This window comes from Hyaloscypha bicolor (genome assembly GCF_002865645.1).
Source record: "Hyaloscypha bicolor E unplaced genomic scaffold K444scaffold_117, whole genome shotgun sequence".
Taxonomy (NCBI): Eukaryota; Fungi; Ascomycota; class Leotiomycetes; order Helotiales; family Hyaloscyphaceae; genus Hyaloscypha; species Hyaloscypha bicolor.
Window position 1 is genome coordinate 349,366 of NW_020194619.1, and position 16,385 is coordinate 365,750.

The 16,385-nt window shown below is 36.0% G+C and overlaps 3 protein-coding genes across 3 annotated transcripts; 1 reads left to right on the forward strand and 2 right to left on the reverse strand.

Moving 5' to 3' along the window:
- Positions 1–381: 381 nt before the first annotated feature.
- On the reverse strand, positions 382–1,315 carry K444DRAFT_631989 (uncharacterized protein; the record flags this gene model as incomplete). Its single annotated transcript, XM_024883435.1, has 4 exons — positions 382–530; positions 581–635; positions 721–1,088; positions 1,273–1,315. The coding sequence occupies 4 exons, from the start codon at positions 1,313–1,315 to the stop codon at positions 382–384; spliced, it is 615 nt and encodes a 204-aa protein (XP_024733730.1).
- A 2,350-nt stretch (positions 1,316–3,665) lies between these two features.
- K444DRAFT_615256 (2-dehydropantoate 2-reductase family) lies at positions 3,666–4,967 on the forward strand. The gene is made up of 3 exons (XM_024880695.1): positions 3,666–3,935; positions 3,982–4,640; positions 4,707–4,967. The coding sequence occupies exons 1-3, from the start codon at positions 3,743–3,745 to the stop codon at positions 4,887–4,889; spliced, it is 1,035 nt and encodes a 344-aa protein (XP_024733731.1). The 5' UTR covers positions 3,666–3,742; the 3' UTR covers positions 4,890–4,967.
- Positions 4,552–6,613, reverse strand: K444DRAFT_615258 (FMN-dependent dehydrogenase). The gene is made up of 10 exons (XM_024880696.1): positions 6,459–6,613; positions 6,378–6,411; positions 6,224–6,326; positions 5,941–6,175; positions 5,717–5,884; positions 5,590–5,664; positions 5,281–5,534; positions 5,155–5,231; positions 4,708–5,096; positions 4,552–4,641 (listed from the first exon to the last, which is right to left on the reverse strand). The coding sequence occupies exons 1-9, from the start codon at positions 6,550–6,552 to the stop codon at positions 5,021–5,023; spliced, it is 1,116 nt and encodes a 371-aa protein (XP_024733732.1). The 5' UTR covers positions 6,553–6,613; the 3' UTR covers positions 4,552–4,641; positions 4,708–5,020.
- Positions 6,614–16,385: the final 9,772 nt, after the last annotated feature.

The window sequence follows — 16,385 nt, forward strand, 5'->3', positions numbered from 1 at the left end:
CAGCACGGATTGTTTCCACCAAGCTCATTGTTGACCTCGATGCTGCCGACTTGGGTGACTTGGACAGCATCGTGCTGGTTCAAGTCGCTCAGCCCATGGGAGAATTATGACCGTATCCTCCAGCTGGCACCAAGAGAACATGTCTCGATCAAACTTCCACATCAGCTTATAATTCTTCTAAATTGATGATTCTTCATTCTGTTTATATAAATAGTACTCCTTCACTCCCCTCTAGTTCGCCATGCGTGTATTCCCCCGTAACCAGCAGGTCATTGCCAGTGTGGTATCCGCTCGCATATACTTCACAACAAGTTGGCGTGTGTGTCAGCTCAACATTTTTTTACCTTGGCGATATCGGATTAACTCGAATATTTCGATCAGCTAGCTCTTCACCCAGTTCTCTGGCCAAAGTATAACGGCGCCCTTGCTTGAGCAATAATCGGCGAGGTATTGAGCTTTGCTTGCTTGGTAGGCGGTGGCCGAGGCAATCAGCACGATTGATCCATCCCTGGGCCTCATCTCGGTTTGCGCTGTATAGAAAACACCAAGAACGTTGATAGCATAACATTTCTCCACTGACTCCGGGGTTCTCTAGAGGAAGGGGCCGACCAGGCCAGATTCCTGCGGCAGTAACACTAGAAAATGTTAATAGAAAGGACTCTATGCAAATCTGGCCCTTCTCGTGACAAACCGTCCGTCAATACGACTGAAATATCTTACAATTCCAGCGAAAAGGGCTTTCAAGACATCAAACTTCGTGACACCAGTCCTGTAGAAGTGGAAGGAAATATCAGAGAGAGAAAGCACCATTAGAGGGGTGAGCAAATGCAGACTTGTAGATTTTGGCCTTCGCGCCGTAGTCAATCCGAGCTTCGCAAGGTGCTCGTGTGGTGTCTCCAGGACGTCAAGGATGGCAACATTTGCCACAGCTTCAGCAACAGCAAGACCAAATGCCAGCCCGATCCCACGGGCACCACCGGTAATCATGATAGCCTTTCTTTTGAGAGAAAAGAGAGACTGGACTGCACCCTTCAAGTACTTGCTATTTGATCGATCGAGATCGAAATCGAGAGCAGCGGCGGAAGTGGCTATGGCGGTGAATGTCCGATGGAATGACGATGAAAATTAAGCAGCAACTTGAACTGGGCAAAATGAATGAAGGCGCCCGCATAAAACACGGCACAGTATTTCCTCGACGATCTGTTGGCACCAATAGAGGCATCCGGAAATAGTTCGCAGGCAAGGGGTTCGCCTAAATTCGCTTAAATTTACCTTGCGTCAGGGGTTGTAATCCAGTTTCCATGCATCTATCCATGATGACAAAGCTATCTTAAAGAACTATTTTTGTAAATTCAAACGCAATTGCATAAAAAACGCAGAGGCACACTCGGGTCCTTTAGCCTTTCCTATGAGATTGAGAAATTCGCTCGCTTCCACGCTCACAATGACACACGCTTGGTGTTAACATTTACGTCATAAAGATTGTGTATCGTGGACTAGTTATCTCAAAACTAGGCATGCCCTTGTCAAATATTTCCGTGATCTCAAGGAAGTTACCTATTGAATTACTACCCAAAGTTTGAATGTATAGCAGCTGGAATAAAGACAAGGTAAAAACTTTCTCCTGGTCTCATCACCGAAACAACAGCCTCGTTATCCAGATGGGGTTCTTTGTTAAATTTACTTAAGGGGCTCGGATATTAGCGTCTCTCAGCCTTCCTATTTGAAAAAAGTCAATAGAAGCGGCTTCTTTTTGCCCTCTTTCTTATCGATATCTTCTTCCGCTATGTCACTTCTTGAAATTTCCCTTCTCCAGAAAATTTCTTCTCGCACCCAGAACGACTACGCAGCCTCATAAATGTCTTCTTGTCTAAAGAGCTCTTAAGTGCATCAACGAATCTCCACAGGTACCGGAGATCTGTTGCTGCCTGCAAGGTTTACCAGAAAAACGATCTCGCCGTCGCCGGGTATTGCCCTTGCAGATCCCCACATTCATCGTGCAACTGCTGTTCCGTCTCAGCTCTCCTATTACAACGATCTTGCTACCACCTCTGCCGTTGCACTTGTGTCGCTATCGCCGTGACAAGCACACTATCACACCCTCATATCCCTCTCACCATTAAGATGTGCCTCGCTGTCACCCAGAACTTTAACGGCTGCAACTGCACCATTACCCGATATCTGATCTGCGAAGACCGTACGTACACTTGTGTCCTAGAGTCGTTCTTATATTTCTTTTCTTGGAAACGCAACGCCCCAGTCTCATAATACCAAATCCCGAGACACTGCTGTCTGGACTCTACCGCCTCACTATTACCATAACCGACCTCGCCCCCTTGTTATCTGAACTGCTTTTTCTTCTTCATCCTTATTTTTACTTCAAGCAATGAGACACCCTTATCCAATGTACAAAGGAGTGCTTATTCCGCTTATAACTATTAGATCGAAAGGCTTATCGGGTCTTGGTCAAGCCGCATTAGTTTCGCTATAATCTATTTCCTTCGCTCCGGAAAACAAGCCAGCTCCGCTCCTGTCTTCTAGATGACGGGAAGTCAATGTCGGATATCTGACAGAGTAGTGTCATTTCTCGTGTTGCTTCGGTTCCAACCTTCTATCTGCTTTAGATGACAAGAAGTGACAGGCTGGTACTTTCCCAAGCTCGTCAATTTCGAGTTGATCTTTCCTTCTAACTGCTCTATCCTTCGAGATTATTTTCACACGCGATAGAGACAATGACATATATCGCTCGCATATTTCTCTTTGACTTCAGATAGCGGGAGGTCTCCTTCTGGTTTAGCTCTGATTTCTCCGAAGCACTGACACTAACCATTACCTAGACGTTAACCATACTCGCAAGCAGATCGACAACAAGCCATGCTCTAAAGCCAAGAGCCGATTCGTTGAGATGGAGGGTGGTGGGTGTGGCTTTGGCAGTGCATGTGAGGAACGAGAGAAGGAGGTCTGGGTTTTCGACCACTTCACTCCCGACCAGGCCGATTTCACATTCCTCGAACTGCCTCGCAAGGCTCTCAGTACCAGCGTTCGCCCCAAGTGCTTGGAGAAAGGTCGCTTCACAAAGCACCATGACTGTGGCATTGGCAAGACCGTGAATGTCCCCTGGCGTCATGTTGACGGGGTAGGTAGCCGTCAGACCGATTCAGAAGCAAGAGGCTAATTTATGCAGGATGGCAACCCGATCAAGGAAGTGGCGGAGGGTGTCAAGAAGGAAGAAATGGAGGGTGTCAAGATGGAAGAAGAGGAGCAGGGCATGGAGGGAATACCAGCCAATGAGGACATCGATGTTGAGATGGCAAATCTTGATATCAAGCAATAGAGTATTTGTGAAGCACTACATACATGGGGACGATGAGAAGTGTGGTAGTTTGGCGGGTATGGGCATCTGAACATTGTGTGCCTTGAGATAATTGAGCCTTCTGGTGCCTTGATACCCCAAATCTCAACGTATTGCTTGAAACCAGAACTATCAAAGCCAATTCCGAGAAACATCCAATCAGATTGGCATTAGATCAAGCCTACACTATTTCACAAGCCAAAACCATGTGCGGGCCATCCCACTTTTGCTAACTTAGTCAGATAACAGAAACCTTATGGTACAAGCGTACAGTCGTACATAAAGTCTTTTCAATTTTTCCGGTAAACCATTCCTAGGCATCGATTTCATCTTCATCTTGGATCCCGCAGCCCCCGTTTACCCCTGAATCACGTGATACAATCAACAAACATGTCAAATAAAACTAATGTCCTCCTTGTGGGTAGCGGTGGGGTTGGCACATTGGCGGCGTACAACCTCGAAATCGGCGGTTTAGCATCAGTGACTTCGGTGTTGAGATCAAATCATGATGCTGTGTCACAGAACGGTTTTACCATTACCTCACTTGATCATGGCTATGTGAAAGGATGGAAGCCCTCCACCAGTAAGGAACCCTCAATCTTGATGAGACCTGCTTATTTTCTTCCCAGTTCGCAACTCAGTGCCAGATGTGGGTAAGGAATGTCTCAGGCCATTCGATTTTATCGTCGTCACTACCAAGAATATTGCCGATGTCTCTCCCACGGTTACAGAGACTATTGCACCAGCAGTAACAGCAGGACACACTACCATCGTGCTTCTTCAGAATGGCTTGAATATTGAGAAACCGCTTCTTGTTGCATTCCCGATGAATCCAGTCCTTTCAGGTGTTTCGCTCATCGGAGCAACCGAGACATCACCAGGAGTGATCTTGCACGACGACCGAGACCGCCTCATCATCGGCGCCTTCACGAATCCTAACCTCCCACTTTCCACTTCCATCACATCAGCACAAATGTTCGTCCAGCTTTACTCGGCATCAGAGAAAGTTTCCTGCACATACAACGAGAACGTCGGCTTCGTCCGCTGGAGGAAGCTAGTGTACAACGCATGCTACAACTCAGCTTGCGCTATCACACACATGGACACTTCCAGAATGAGGATATTGAAGTACCCAATCGATGATGTGGTGAGACCTTTGATGCTTGAGATTGTAGCTATTGCGAAAGCGGCTGGTCATGTATTGCCGGAGAGTATTGTAGAGGATATGATAAACTGTGATCCGGAGGACACTTATTTCAAGCCGAGTATGCAGCAGGATATTGAGAAGGTATCTTTCCCTTCTGGTTATTTGATTTTGTAGGGGTGAGAAGAGGTCTAATTGCGAGCCAAATAGGGGAATTTTATGGAATTCGAGAACATCGTCGGTGAGCCTCTGAGAGAAGCAGAGAAGCTGGCTGTCCCGGCCCCGAACTTAAAGATGGTATATGGACTGTTGAAGATTCTGCAGACGAATATCAAGGAGGCTAAGGGGCTTGTGAGCTTTCCGACAGGCCCGATCCTACTAGACCAATTCTAGGAATGGTTTATGGAAGTGCTGGTCCTACCTAGGTACTAGGCGACTGCCAGTTCTGCTTGATGTATCGAAGTTACGCAGATCTTAATTGAAAGAAATCTTTATCAATCGAAAGTTGATATCAGTGATCTGATTTAGAGTTTGGCTAAAATCCCGTCAGGCATCAGAATAGAGAGATGAGTCCTCGAGATATCTTTTACTGTCTTGCATCTGGAATTCTTTTAGCTCAAAAAGCCTGTTAAGTCAGAAAAGGAGGTTCATCACGCACCCAGCTAACGCCATGGTGGTCTGAAACTCATCCATCAGCAATTTAATTGCCAAATCGACTCCCGCCTCGCCATTATGCTGTCTTCTGTCAGCAAGTCACACAGGAATGCTACAAGACAATACGCACAGCCAGCCCCCAAATGGGCACCCTTCCCACGAAACAGAAGCAAGCTCCAAGAGCAAGTGCTTTGAATATATCAGTGCCTCTCCTAATCCCACCATCGATAGCAATGGGAATCTTCCCAGCTGCAACAGGAGCACATTCTCTCAATGCATCGAGAGTTGCTGGCGCACTGTCCAGTTGTCTTCCTCCGTGGTTGGAGATAATGACACCATCAAGACCGTGTTGGATTGCCAGTCTGACATCTTCAGGTGTATAAACTTCCAAAAAATTATATCAGTTTAAAGCCCAGAGATACGGAAAGGGCAGACCTACCACCTTTGACCCAAATTGGTAATTTTGTGTTACTTCTCAGCCAAGGAATGACGGTTTCCCAATCTGGAGTTGTATCTTCCTCATTATTAGCTTGGTGGGATTCTTTGCCGTTTCTGAGATATCTCACCGTAATTCAGGCCATCATCACTTGCTTCAACAGACGCTGCATTGGTCTTGGATTCGATGTTGGGGAAAGTTATACCTTCTGGAATGTTGAAGGAGTTCCGGTGCTCATTTATTCTTTTCCCCAGTACCACACCATCGACCGTCAGGAGGATTGCTTTGAACCCGCTCTCTGTGTGTCTATCAGTAAAACGTCAGAGAGTTCCTAACAACAGGAGGAACCCGTACTTTCAGCACGTTTCACCATCTTCAATGCGATGTTCCTGTCCTTCAGGAGGGTGACTTGAAAACCATAAGGATTCCCTTTCCCCTCGGCGATCACATCCTCCATCGGAGTCGTGGACCAAGCTGAAAGACCCATCGCAATGCCATTATTAGCAGCCGCACGAGAAGTGGCTACTTCCCCATCTGGATGAGCTAATTTGTGCATGGCTGCTGGAGCAAACCCCAATGGGAAAGAAACCTGGAGAAGCGTCAGTGCAGACATTCTGGAAGAATGGGAAGGTGTAACCTTTGTGCCGAAAATGGTAGTCGACATATCAATTATAGAGACATTGACGAGAATTCGAGGTCGGAGCTTATAGCGATTGTAAGCTTCCTCGTTATCTCGGAGGCTGGAAAAGCGTTAGCCATGAGCTAAGGATGGAAGAAGGCCATAAACGGACGTTATCATGTCCATAGATCCCTCGTTGAAGTATTCTGCTCTCTGTCAATAAGTATTGTTGCAATGCTGACATAAAACCTACCGCTGTACATCTTGGGCAAGATCTTGGATGCAGATTCCTGCAGATCACGGATTGTGAGTATACGAGGATCGAGAGCAGCATGGCGATTTGCCATCTTGTACGTCAAGTAAAGCAGGATGTTGAAGAAGACTTAAAATAGGAAAAAGTTGAAATTCTCTTCGAAGTCAATAGTTAAAATTAGAATAACAAAACAAACATGTTTCAAGAAGCGGGATTGAGCTTATCCGATCGTTGTACAACCCTTGGTTGATGTCAGGATAAAGTTCAGAAGGTGTCGGCCAGCAATCCTGTTCCCTGTGCTAGCTCCCGCTGAATAACAACTCAATCATGTTCCAGCAAAGATACAATAGTGGGGGGAGGAGAGGAACTTGTTGGCCCCACGAATATATGCTGTCACTTGACGCCGTCCTACCAACCTCATGCAGGATACTTCAACGAACCAGTCCCATCAAGCTCAGCTATTCGCAATTTATGGTTCTGATTGGTGCCACAAGAGTATCAAAGCCCGAAAGTGGGATGAGGAACCTCGTTATGACTTTCCGATTTCGGAATACTGTGCGATCATCGCGAAGTCCTGGGGGATAGTGTGGAGGTACACGGAGGGAGATCATTGCTATCTTTTGTTCTTCTGAAGCGAAGTTTTCGATACTTAGATCTGGAAAAGGGGTGGCTGGAAAACACGTGACCATGGGTTTCCTTGGCGTCTTGTCGGCCCATATTTTCTTTTTCTTCTTCTAAGCCGGCAATCATGCACCAACCAGATCCATCACGGTTTCGCATTAAGTTGATGTTTTATCATTCTGCAAGGACAGGTTTGAAAAGTTGTAGGCCTTGGTTCAGTTCCCGTTCTCGGCAGGTATGGCTGTTGTACTGAGGCCCACAGCTAGCTAGCGGACAAATCCGAGAAGCGAAAAGTGATTTTCTGATTTTCTGATTTTCGCACTAGCGCCCCGCACACCCCCCTCCTCCCCAAGGCAGAATTCCTAATTAGGGGTATAGTACCCATACGTGACTTTCGGCTTAGATAACGCAATAATAGTAAGGCTGCTTGCTTGTCTAATTAACGAAGTGAGAGCCCATACTACCGTATGAAATCGTGCCAAAATTAGGCCGGGTAATATAATATAAAATTAAGTATTTATTACAAATTACTATAGTCAGGTAACTATAGGCTATAAGCCCTTCTAGGATAATGCTATTAATAGGGTCTAATAACTTCCTTAATATTCCCGAGATTAGAAATAAGAAAATTATTAAAATAACTAAGAAGCCGGCTAATTACTTTTTTTTAGTAATTAATTAATAAAATTATATAGGAATAATATTACTCGAGTTTTTTAGTACTTATATTACTAAAAAGTATATTATAATAGTAAAGTATACCCTAAACTTAATTCCTATTAAAATAACTTAGTAGATTTTATTAAAATAATACTATAACTTTTAATAAATCTATTACTATATTATAAAGCTATTACTAAATAGATTTATATAAATATTAATTAAAAAGAAATTATAAATAGATTAAAAGATTTATATAAAATCTTAGTTAATTTATATATAGTCTAATAGTAACTATAAAAATAAAATATCCAAATATATACTTAAATAGTAAATATATCTTTCCTTTATATATAGATTATAATCCTATATTATCTGGGAGATATAAATAAGGAAATACTTGAGAATCTTAAAAATTATAATTATATAGCTTTAATTACTAGAATTATTTATATATATAAGAAGCTTAGTCTTATTTACTATATAACTATAATAAATAGGCAAGTAGTAAATAAGTAACTATTTATAATACTATAGAATAAGCTAAATAATAGATAGGTTATAAGTTATAAATAGTAGTATTTATATATATACTTCTATTAATAAGGTTTACTAGTAACCCGGTTAGTCTTTCTATACTTTACTATTTTGCCCTAGCTTAGAAGATTAGGGCCTTATTTACTAATATATTTTATTATTTATAGAAAGAGCTTATATATAATATTATAATTCCTAGATCCCGAGGTAATTATATTATAAATATAATAGATATAGTCTAAAAAGGAAGAATATATTATATCTGGGCCGGACTAGATTTAGTTAATTAATAAATATAATAAGCTATTATTATTTGGGATCGAGATATATATTTATATTAATACTTATTTATATAATATTATCTAAATATATATTAAAATCTCTAATTAGATTATTTATTTAATTATATAGTAATATTTTCAGATTTATATTCAAATAAGCTATTACCTTTACTTTTTTAGGGCTAATTAAGGCTCTAAACTTTTTCTTATTACTAAAATATATTTTATATTCTTATAAATAGCTAATTTATTAGTTATATATATAGAGAACTATTTTATTTCTAGGAAAAGTATTAAGAATTAGTAGGTTAAATTCTAGTAGTAAAAGCTTTAGAAAAGCTAGCTATACCAGTAGTATATAAGTAATTCTATTTCCCTATATCTGTCTCTTATTCTTTCTATTATTAGGAGAAAGTATTAGGTACTAATAATTATATTACTTTTTATTAAGGCTATTAGATCTAGTATTATAATACCGGATTATATAACTAATTCTAATTAGTATATATAGAACTACTTTTAGGAACTGGCCTATACCGGGAATTATAATTACTAATATTTATAGGACCGGATTATTTTACTAGTATTTTATATATAGCGGATCTAAAACGAGGTATATAGATTTATAAACTTATAGAATATTTATAGGATTAAAAAAGACAGATCTAGACCTAATATAATAGCCGGTAAGCTATTTAGACTATATATAAGGCCCCTAAATAAGGTATAGTACTAGAATTATCCTATAGATATAAAGCTTTATAATATAATTCTTAATAATTATTTAGTTTAAAATAAGTAATATAACCTTATATAGCTTTATATAAATAGTTTACTTATATACTAATATAGATATTAATAAGTTTCTATTAAAAGAAATACTAGAGTAGTACTATTAGAAGCTTATATCTTATAATATAAATATAGCTAATATTTATATAGAAAATACTAATAGAAATAATAACTAACTATATATTTAAGCTTATTACTAGCTCTAATATATAGTCCGGATATATATAGCCTCAGGGCAGCTACTAATATTAGAAGAATCCGAGAAGCTAACTAGTAGATATAATACTATTATTATACGGAATGGAATTCTTAAATAAGTTATTCTAATAAATATAGAATATATAAATAATATATAGGCCGGAAGAATACCCGTATAGTTCCTAATAGTCTAGGACTTTACTTAGAAATAGCCCTTTATTAGTAATACTTCTAATAATATAGGGTAATTAAATAAGCTAGTTATAAAGTAACTAGATATATTAAAATAAATATTATTTATTATTAAATATATTATTTTCGAAATCTCCTTTTTATTTTTAAGAGTAATACTAATAGAATTATTAAGTTTATTTATTATATAAATATTCTATATTCTTAAATTCTTATTTCTTAAAATAGTACTACTATTTCTTAAAACCTGCCCTAATACTATATATCCTATAGCTAAATACTAGTATAGTAATATCTAATATTACAAGTTCTATTAATCTACTAATAATAAATATAATATAGAAGCCGCCGCTTTACTTATCTAGAATAGTAATACTAATAAACTTAAATCTTATAGTTCTGAAATTCCGTTTATATCTGTTTTCTTTTTTATATCTGGGATACTTTAAATCCCTAGCTTTTCTTAATATTCTTATCCTATATCTTTTTTTCTAGAAATATTTACTATATCTATTTCTCTAATTACTATTATTATATAGCCGCCAGGTACTAGTTCTGCTCTATTTCAGGCTTCTCCTATTCTAATAGCCTTATAACTACTTTCTTTTATATTTCTTTTTACTATAAGCTATATTACTTAATCTAACTATTTTTCTAGTAGTATTTATATTACTATATAAGCTTAACGGGCTATAAATACAAGAGTTACTTAGGCCGCTATCTAGGTTATAGTTTCTTATACTAGTAATAGGCTATCTAAAGCCCTTTAAGGTCTTATAAATTAAAATGTAACCGGATCTAGTCTTATAGAATTATAGACTATAGTTTTATAGCTAGTTCTCTATAAATAGGTATTTAATAATATAAAGAATTAGAGAGCTAAATAAAGAACTATCTAATTTTCTAAAAAAGTTAATAGTAAGTTTTCTCCTATTTCTTTTACTAGATTCTTTATATAAATTCTAATAAATGTTTTTTAATAGGTGGCTTTTAATTTGAAATAAATAATCGAGTTTTTTTTATCTTTTCTAATATAGTTTCTTAGTAGCTACTTCCTTATTTCTCTCTCTATATTAGTAGACTTACTTGCTATTATTAATTTATTAATAATATAAATAAACTAGTATTCTATACTAGTCCTAATAATAAAAGAGTCCAGGAACTTATAGTCTTACTAGGTTTTATCTAAACTATCTTTAATCTTTCCTGCTATAATATATATCTGGGCCCTAAGAATATCTGGATAATTTTCCTTATTTTATACCAGGATAAGACTTTATATAAAGATATTTGTCTTAAAATTATTTATAAAAAGCTAGAAAATATTTAGAAAAAGACTTTATATAAAGATCTCTATTTTAAAGTTATTTATAAAAAGCTAGAAAATGCTTAGAAAGTATAGTAATTTAAGGAGATTAAATAATAGATTAAGAAGGCCTAAAGAGCCCAGAAAAGTATTACCTATTAGTATAGGTATAAGACTTTAAAAGTAAGGAGAGATCTAATAAACCGGTAGGTAAATAAAGGTATATATATAATTCTTTCCTTTAATTCTGGCTTCTATTCTTTATTTTTTCTATAGACTCTTTTTTGTTTTTAGGTTTAATTAACTTATATATACTAGGATTTTTCTTTATTTACTAATTTCTAGAAGTTATAAAATAATACGAAAAGTATTACTAAAAGTATTACTAAAGCTAATCCTAATAGTAATAATAATAATAATAGTAATAGGCTATTAGATTTTCCTTTAATTTTATTATTCTTTTCTTTAGTAAAAGGAACTATAATTAATCTTATAAATCATATAAGTATTATTTTATAATAATAAGTATATTAGAGATATAAATATATTATTTCTTTTTCTTATTAGATATAGAGAATTAATAGATATAATATCTTTAGCTTTATAGGTAAAACCCAAGATATCCGGACTACTATTAGTATTTTACCTATTATCCCGAATAGAAGTCTAACTATTATTATTAAACTTTCCAGGCTAATTAACCTTACTTTTCCTAAGTAAACCTATTATATAAGGTCTAATAAATTATATATAAATATCTGCTAAGGTTAAGGTAGTTAAGAAAAAATGGGCCTAATATCTAATATACTTTTTCCTATATTTTATAATTAGCTTAGTACTATTTTGGATTTTATTTTCTTATAAATATATATATATTTGGAATTTATAATTAATACTTTAAAGTAATATTCTTTAATTAGTTCTTATATAATTTAAAAGTCAGGCTACTAAATTTAATACTTTTATAATACTTAAATCTATTTAAGTTTATAAAATCTTATAATTATTAGGGCCTTTATAATTCTTTATCTTTTGAGTTTAATACCTAAATAGTATTATATACTTTGCTTTTAATATAAAGAAAGCTTCTAAAAGTCTAGAATTATAAAGGGATTTTTATATTAAGGATATATTATATTATAATAATAAAATTATAGGTATTTATATATAGATATATAATATATTAGACTAGCTATACTAAAAACCATACTATATCTATATATAAAGTTACTAATTACTTTATATTAATACCGGACCTATATAGTTACGTGATTTTATATAATTAACTAGCTATAGAAAAGCCCTAAAGCCCGAAACTTATAAAGAGTCTTAAGGGCTTTAGGGCTTCCGAACTATTACTAGTATTTAGTACTTTTTAAGAAAAGAATATATTGCAGTAAGAATTACTGAATTAGGGCTAGTATAATTGCTCTACTTAGTTAGGATCTGTATACTCACTTCCTGAAGCTTTATACTTCACTCAAGCTCTTTTCTAGCTAGTTTAATAAACTCTTTTACTATCTAATATAACTCCCTACTCTGCGATCTATACATATATTAGTTATGAGCCCGGCCTCGCACTAATAAGCTTCCTAATTAGCACGCCGCAGAGAGTATTCAAGAGCTTATTTAATTCATTCTTCGAAAATCACACTTTAGTTCGCATTTCCGATATTAACCAATTAATAGAAATCATTCCCACAGTTCCTATAGTTTCCAAAGCTCAATTGCGATTATGTCAGAAGCTACGGTAAAGATCGTTGTCCTAAAGGACCGCAGTTCCTGGGCGGACTGGTTCGATACTCTCTATAGAGCAGCAGATAACGAGGGTATCTGGGATAAGATTAACCTATTTAATAATAAAGTAATCGAAACGAATATGGTAGCTCCTCCTAGGCCTCCCCCTATAATTAACGAGCTCATACTAAAGGAAATAGAGGATCGCTATACTAGATACCAAGTTAATACGGAAAATTGGAATAAAGATACTCGACCTATAGTTAAGAAAGGATTAAAACCAGTATCTCCATAGCCTGTAACGTTCGGGGATATCAGAGATTACTATTCGGTGCTCTTACGGGACTATAAGATCAAGAAACTGGACTAGACAAACAAGCTAGTATACTACCATATAATTAGGCAGTAGCTCCGTTAAATAGTTAATATAGAGATCCTTACGAACTCCATATTAGGCCTCAAAGAGAGCAAGCAGAGCTCTATTTATAAGGTTCTCAAGGCTTTATTAACGAAATACGGTTCTATGGATATAGTACAAATTACTGCCGCTCGGAGAGCATATAGCTCGGTCCTACTACAAGTAAGCAAAGGAGGAGTGAGCCCAAAGCACTGGTTTACTAATTAGGAGAAGGCGCTTAATAGAGCCAGAGCTCTCAAAATCGCCGAAATCGAAGGCACTCCAGTAGTAATCGAGTTCTTAATAGCCCTCTAGCGGAAACTCGCACTAACCTGGGCAACAGAATAGCTCAGTAATCTATATGGTAAAGACGAACTAGGGCTTCCGATTCTTATACTCGAATAGTATGGCCAGGTATTTAATCGGATCATTTTGGAAAATCAGAATACCAAGTACTCAGGAGCTCCTGTAATCTTTATAATACTCGGGAATCAAACTAGCGAAAGATCGGACGGTAAACCTGATTTAGATAAGTATAAGTACTATAAGTGCCCTTATAAGGGTTCCAAAATATACAAGTATAAGTAGGACCTACTTAGCTATATTACTATAGAAATTGCAATTACCGGATTAAGCAAAACTTGAACAAAATTTAAGCCTAATAAGAAATAGATTAGAAAAATCCGGGAAAGGATCTTGACCGAATATTAGAAGGATCTGAAACCTTAGCTAGAAGAGAAATACGGTATGAAAATTACTAGTAAATAAGCTATAGAAAAGCTAATGCCCGGTACTAGTTCTAAAAAGAAGCCTAAAGCATCCGGAACCTAATTTCCTGGGAACTTTAATACCGCTCTAGTAGATCCCATACTTATGATCTAGAGCCCAGGTCAGGGGATCTATATAATGCTCGATTTCTCAAGATATCCGCTTTCTCAGAGCATCTTACTAGATAACTATAATACTATATACCTGGTTAATAGTAAGGATCTAATTAATTCTGGTACTTTTATTAAGGCGAAAATTAATAATTATATAAAAGCAGGAATAACTAGTCTTCTAATTATTAGATATAGTACTTATATAATTAAAAACGTAGTTAATAGACCCGTAGAACCATATACCAAAGATCTAATCCTTTATAATATTATAGTTATTAAAGGATTTCATATAAATATTGTTTCCGAAGCTCGCCTAGCAGAAAAGAAAGCTTGGTATTATGGATATGATCTTATAGTCAGATTAGAAGATTATAAAGAGAACGTAATATTAATATAATTAGAGCATAGGTTTAATTTAGTTTTCCTTAAATATAAGCCGCTCTCTACTTACTTTAATATTCCGTTCGAAATTCCTACTAGTACTAGCGGTATACTTATATTTCTAATACTCGAACGTTTAATTAGAGCTCGGTATAAGAGATTAAGGGAGTATCTCAAGCCAAGGAGTGATTCAGAAGAAAAATGGCATACGAGAGCGGGGCATTTAGCCTATAAAGCTCTATAAAAGCTCGTTAATTATATACGTAATATGAAAATTAATAGACTAATAAGGATTATATACGAATTTTATACTCAGGTATACGCCAGGTAAGTAATCTCGTATAGACTAACTGAGAGGAAGTCTATTTGACTATTTTAGAGGATCTTATAGGACTTATTTAATTACCCAAATGGCTATAATAGTTCGAGCTGGATTCTAATAATTAAGGACGAATTTAGTAGAAAGCTCTTTGGATATCTTCTATAAAGTAAAGGGGGTTTAGTAGTATTTAATATAATTAGGGATTTTGAGTAGTAGGTATATAAGTAATATAACCTTTTAATTACTTATATTAAGTATAATTAGGAGAAAGCAGTTATTCTAATCTAAGGAATATTAGCCTATTAGATCTGGGCAAAGGAAGAAGGCATTAAAATCGAGCTTTCTCCTTTATATATATATAAGCCAAATAGTAGTACCGAGCAAGTAGGGCAGGAGATTATAAATAAGGCTATTATAATATGCTTAATAGCTAATTTGCCTGAAAAGCTATAGCCGGAGAGCTCTATAGCCATAATCTACCTATATAATCGGAGCCCCTTATATATAAATTACTAGAGAATACCAAACGAAGTGCTTAATTCGTGGTTCCGCAATTATTTCTATTAGTATAATCCAGAGCTTATAGCTCGAATAATAGTCGATCTCAGGCCTAATTAGAATGGGATCTATATATATGGTTCTAGGGTATATTCAATAATTAAGGACCGCAAAGCAGGACGGAATAAGAAAGTATTTAAGGTTATACTATACGGGTATATTAGATATTTGGTTGGATATATTATATCTAATATTTACAAAATCTGGATCCTTATACTTAATAAAGTAATTATTATATATAATATTATATTTAACGAGAATATATTTTATAAAAAGGATCATAAATATACTAAAGGCCATAGTATGGAGATTATAAAGGATATAGTAGAACTACTCCTAGAGAATGAGATTTAGGATACTAAATTAATCTTTGAGAATAAGGGATTATAGTATAATAGCTTATTAGAGCAAATAGAAAATAAGCCTGAACTAGAAGGTAATAAGCAAATAAACCAATAATTAGAAGAGCCTATAAGTATACTAATTAGTTATAACTCGGGAATAGGGAGCTCTATAGCCTTACTAGGAATAGGACTTATAACTCCATAAAGTATTCCAGAGCCAGAAAGTATACCAGAGCCTAGGAATAGTGGAAATAAAGGTACTAAGCTCTTAAGAAGGCTTAGTACTATAGAGAGAGATATAATAGAATATACCGGAACTATTAGGGAAATATACCAAACTAATAAAAGCGGAGAAGGATCTCCTCAGGACTAGTAATAAGGTCCACTAATAGCTCCTGTAAGCAAAGCAGGAAGCTCACCTATAGAACAAGCGAATAGCTTAACAGAAATGGGAGGATCCTCTATAGAAAGAGCAAATAGCTTAGCTAAAGTAGAAGATTAAATAGTAAAACCAAAGAGAAAATAGATAAAGAAGCTAATTATTAGAACTAGAGAAGGGCTAATCCAAATGCGCTTATATAAGGGAAATGATTAGGACGGAGATCTAGGTAAAGCTAGTAGTAGTATAATTGCTATGGTAAGTATACTACTACAAATAATAGGTGGATCGAATTAGATTAACTACTTAGAGTCTCTTTTAGGGTCTCTCTAGCCTAATTA

Excerpts from the sequence above, each read along its gene's own strand:
- K444DRAFT_615256 (XM_024880695.1), top strand. The coding sequence starts at position 3,743 with ATGTCAAATAAAACTAATGTCCTCCTTGTGGGTAGCGGTGGGGTTGGC. Across the intron at positions 3,936-3,981 it reads AGGATGGAAGCCCTCCACCA|TTCGCAACTCAGTGCCAGAT; the intron begins GTAAGGAACCCT and ends TTTTCTTCCCAG. Across the intron at positions 4,641-4,706 it reads TGCAGCAGGATATTGAGAAG|GGGAATTTTATGGAATTCGA; the intron begins GTATCTTTCCCT and ends CGAGCCAAATAG.
- K444DRAFT_615258 (XM_024880696.1), bottom strand. The coding sequence starts at position 6,552 with ATGGCAAATCGCCATGCTGCTCTCGATCCTCGTATACTCACAATCCGT. Across the intron at positions 5,535-5,589 it reads ACCAATTTGGGTCAAAGGTG|TTTATACACCTGAAGATGTC; the intron begins GTAGGTCTGCCC and ends ATTTTTTGGAAG. Across the intron at positions 5,232-5,280 it reads TGCCCATTTGGGGGCTGGCT|CATAATGGCGAGGCGGGAGT; the intron begins GTGCGTATTGTC and ends GACAGAAGACAG.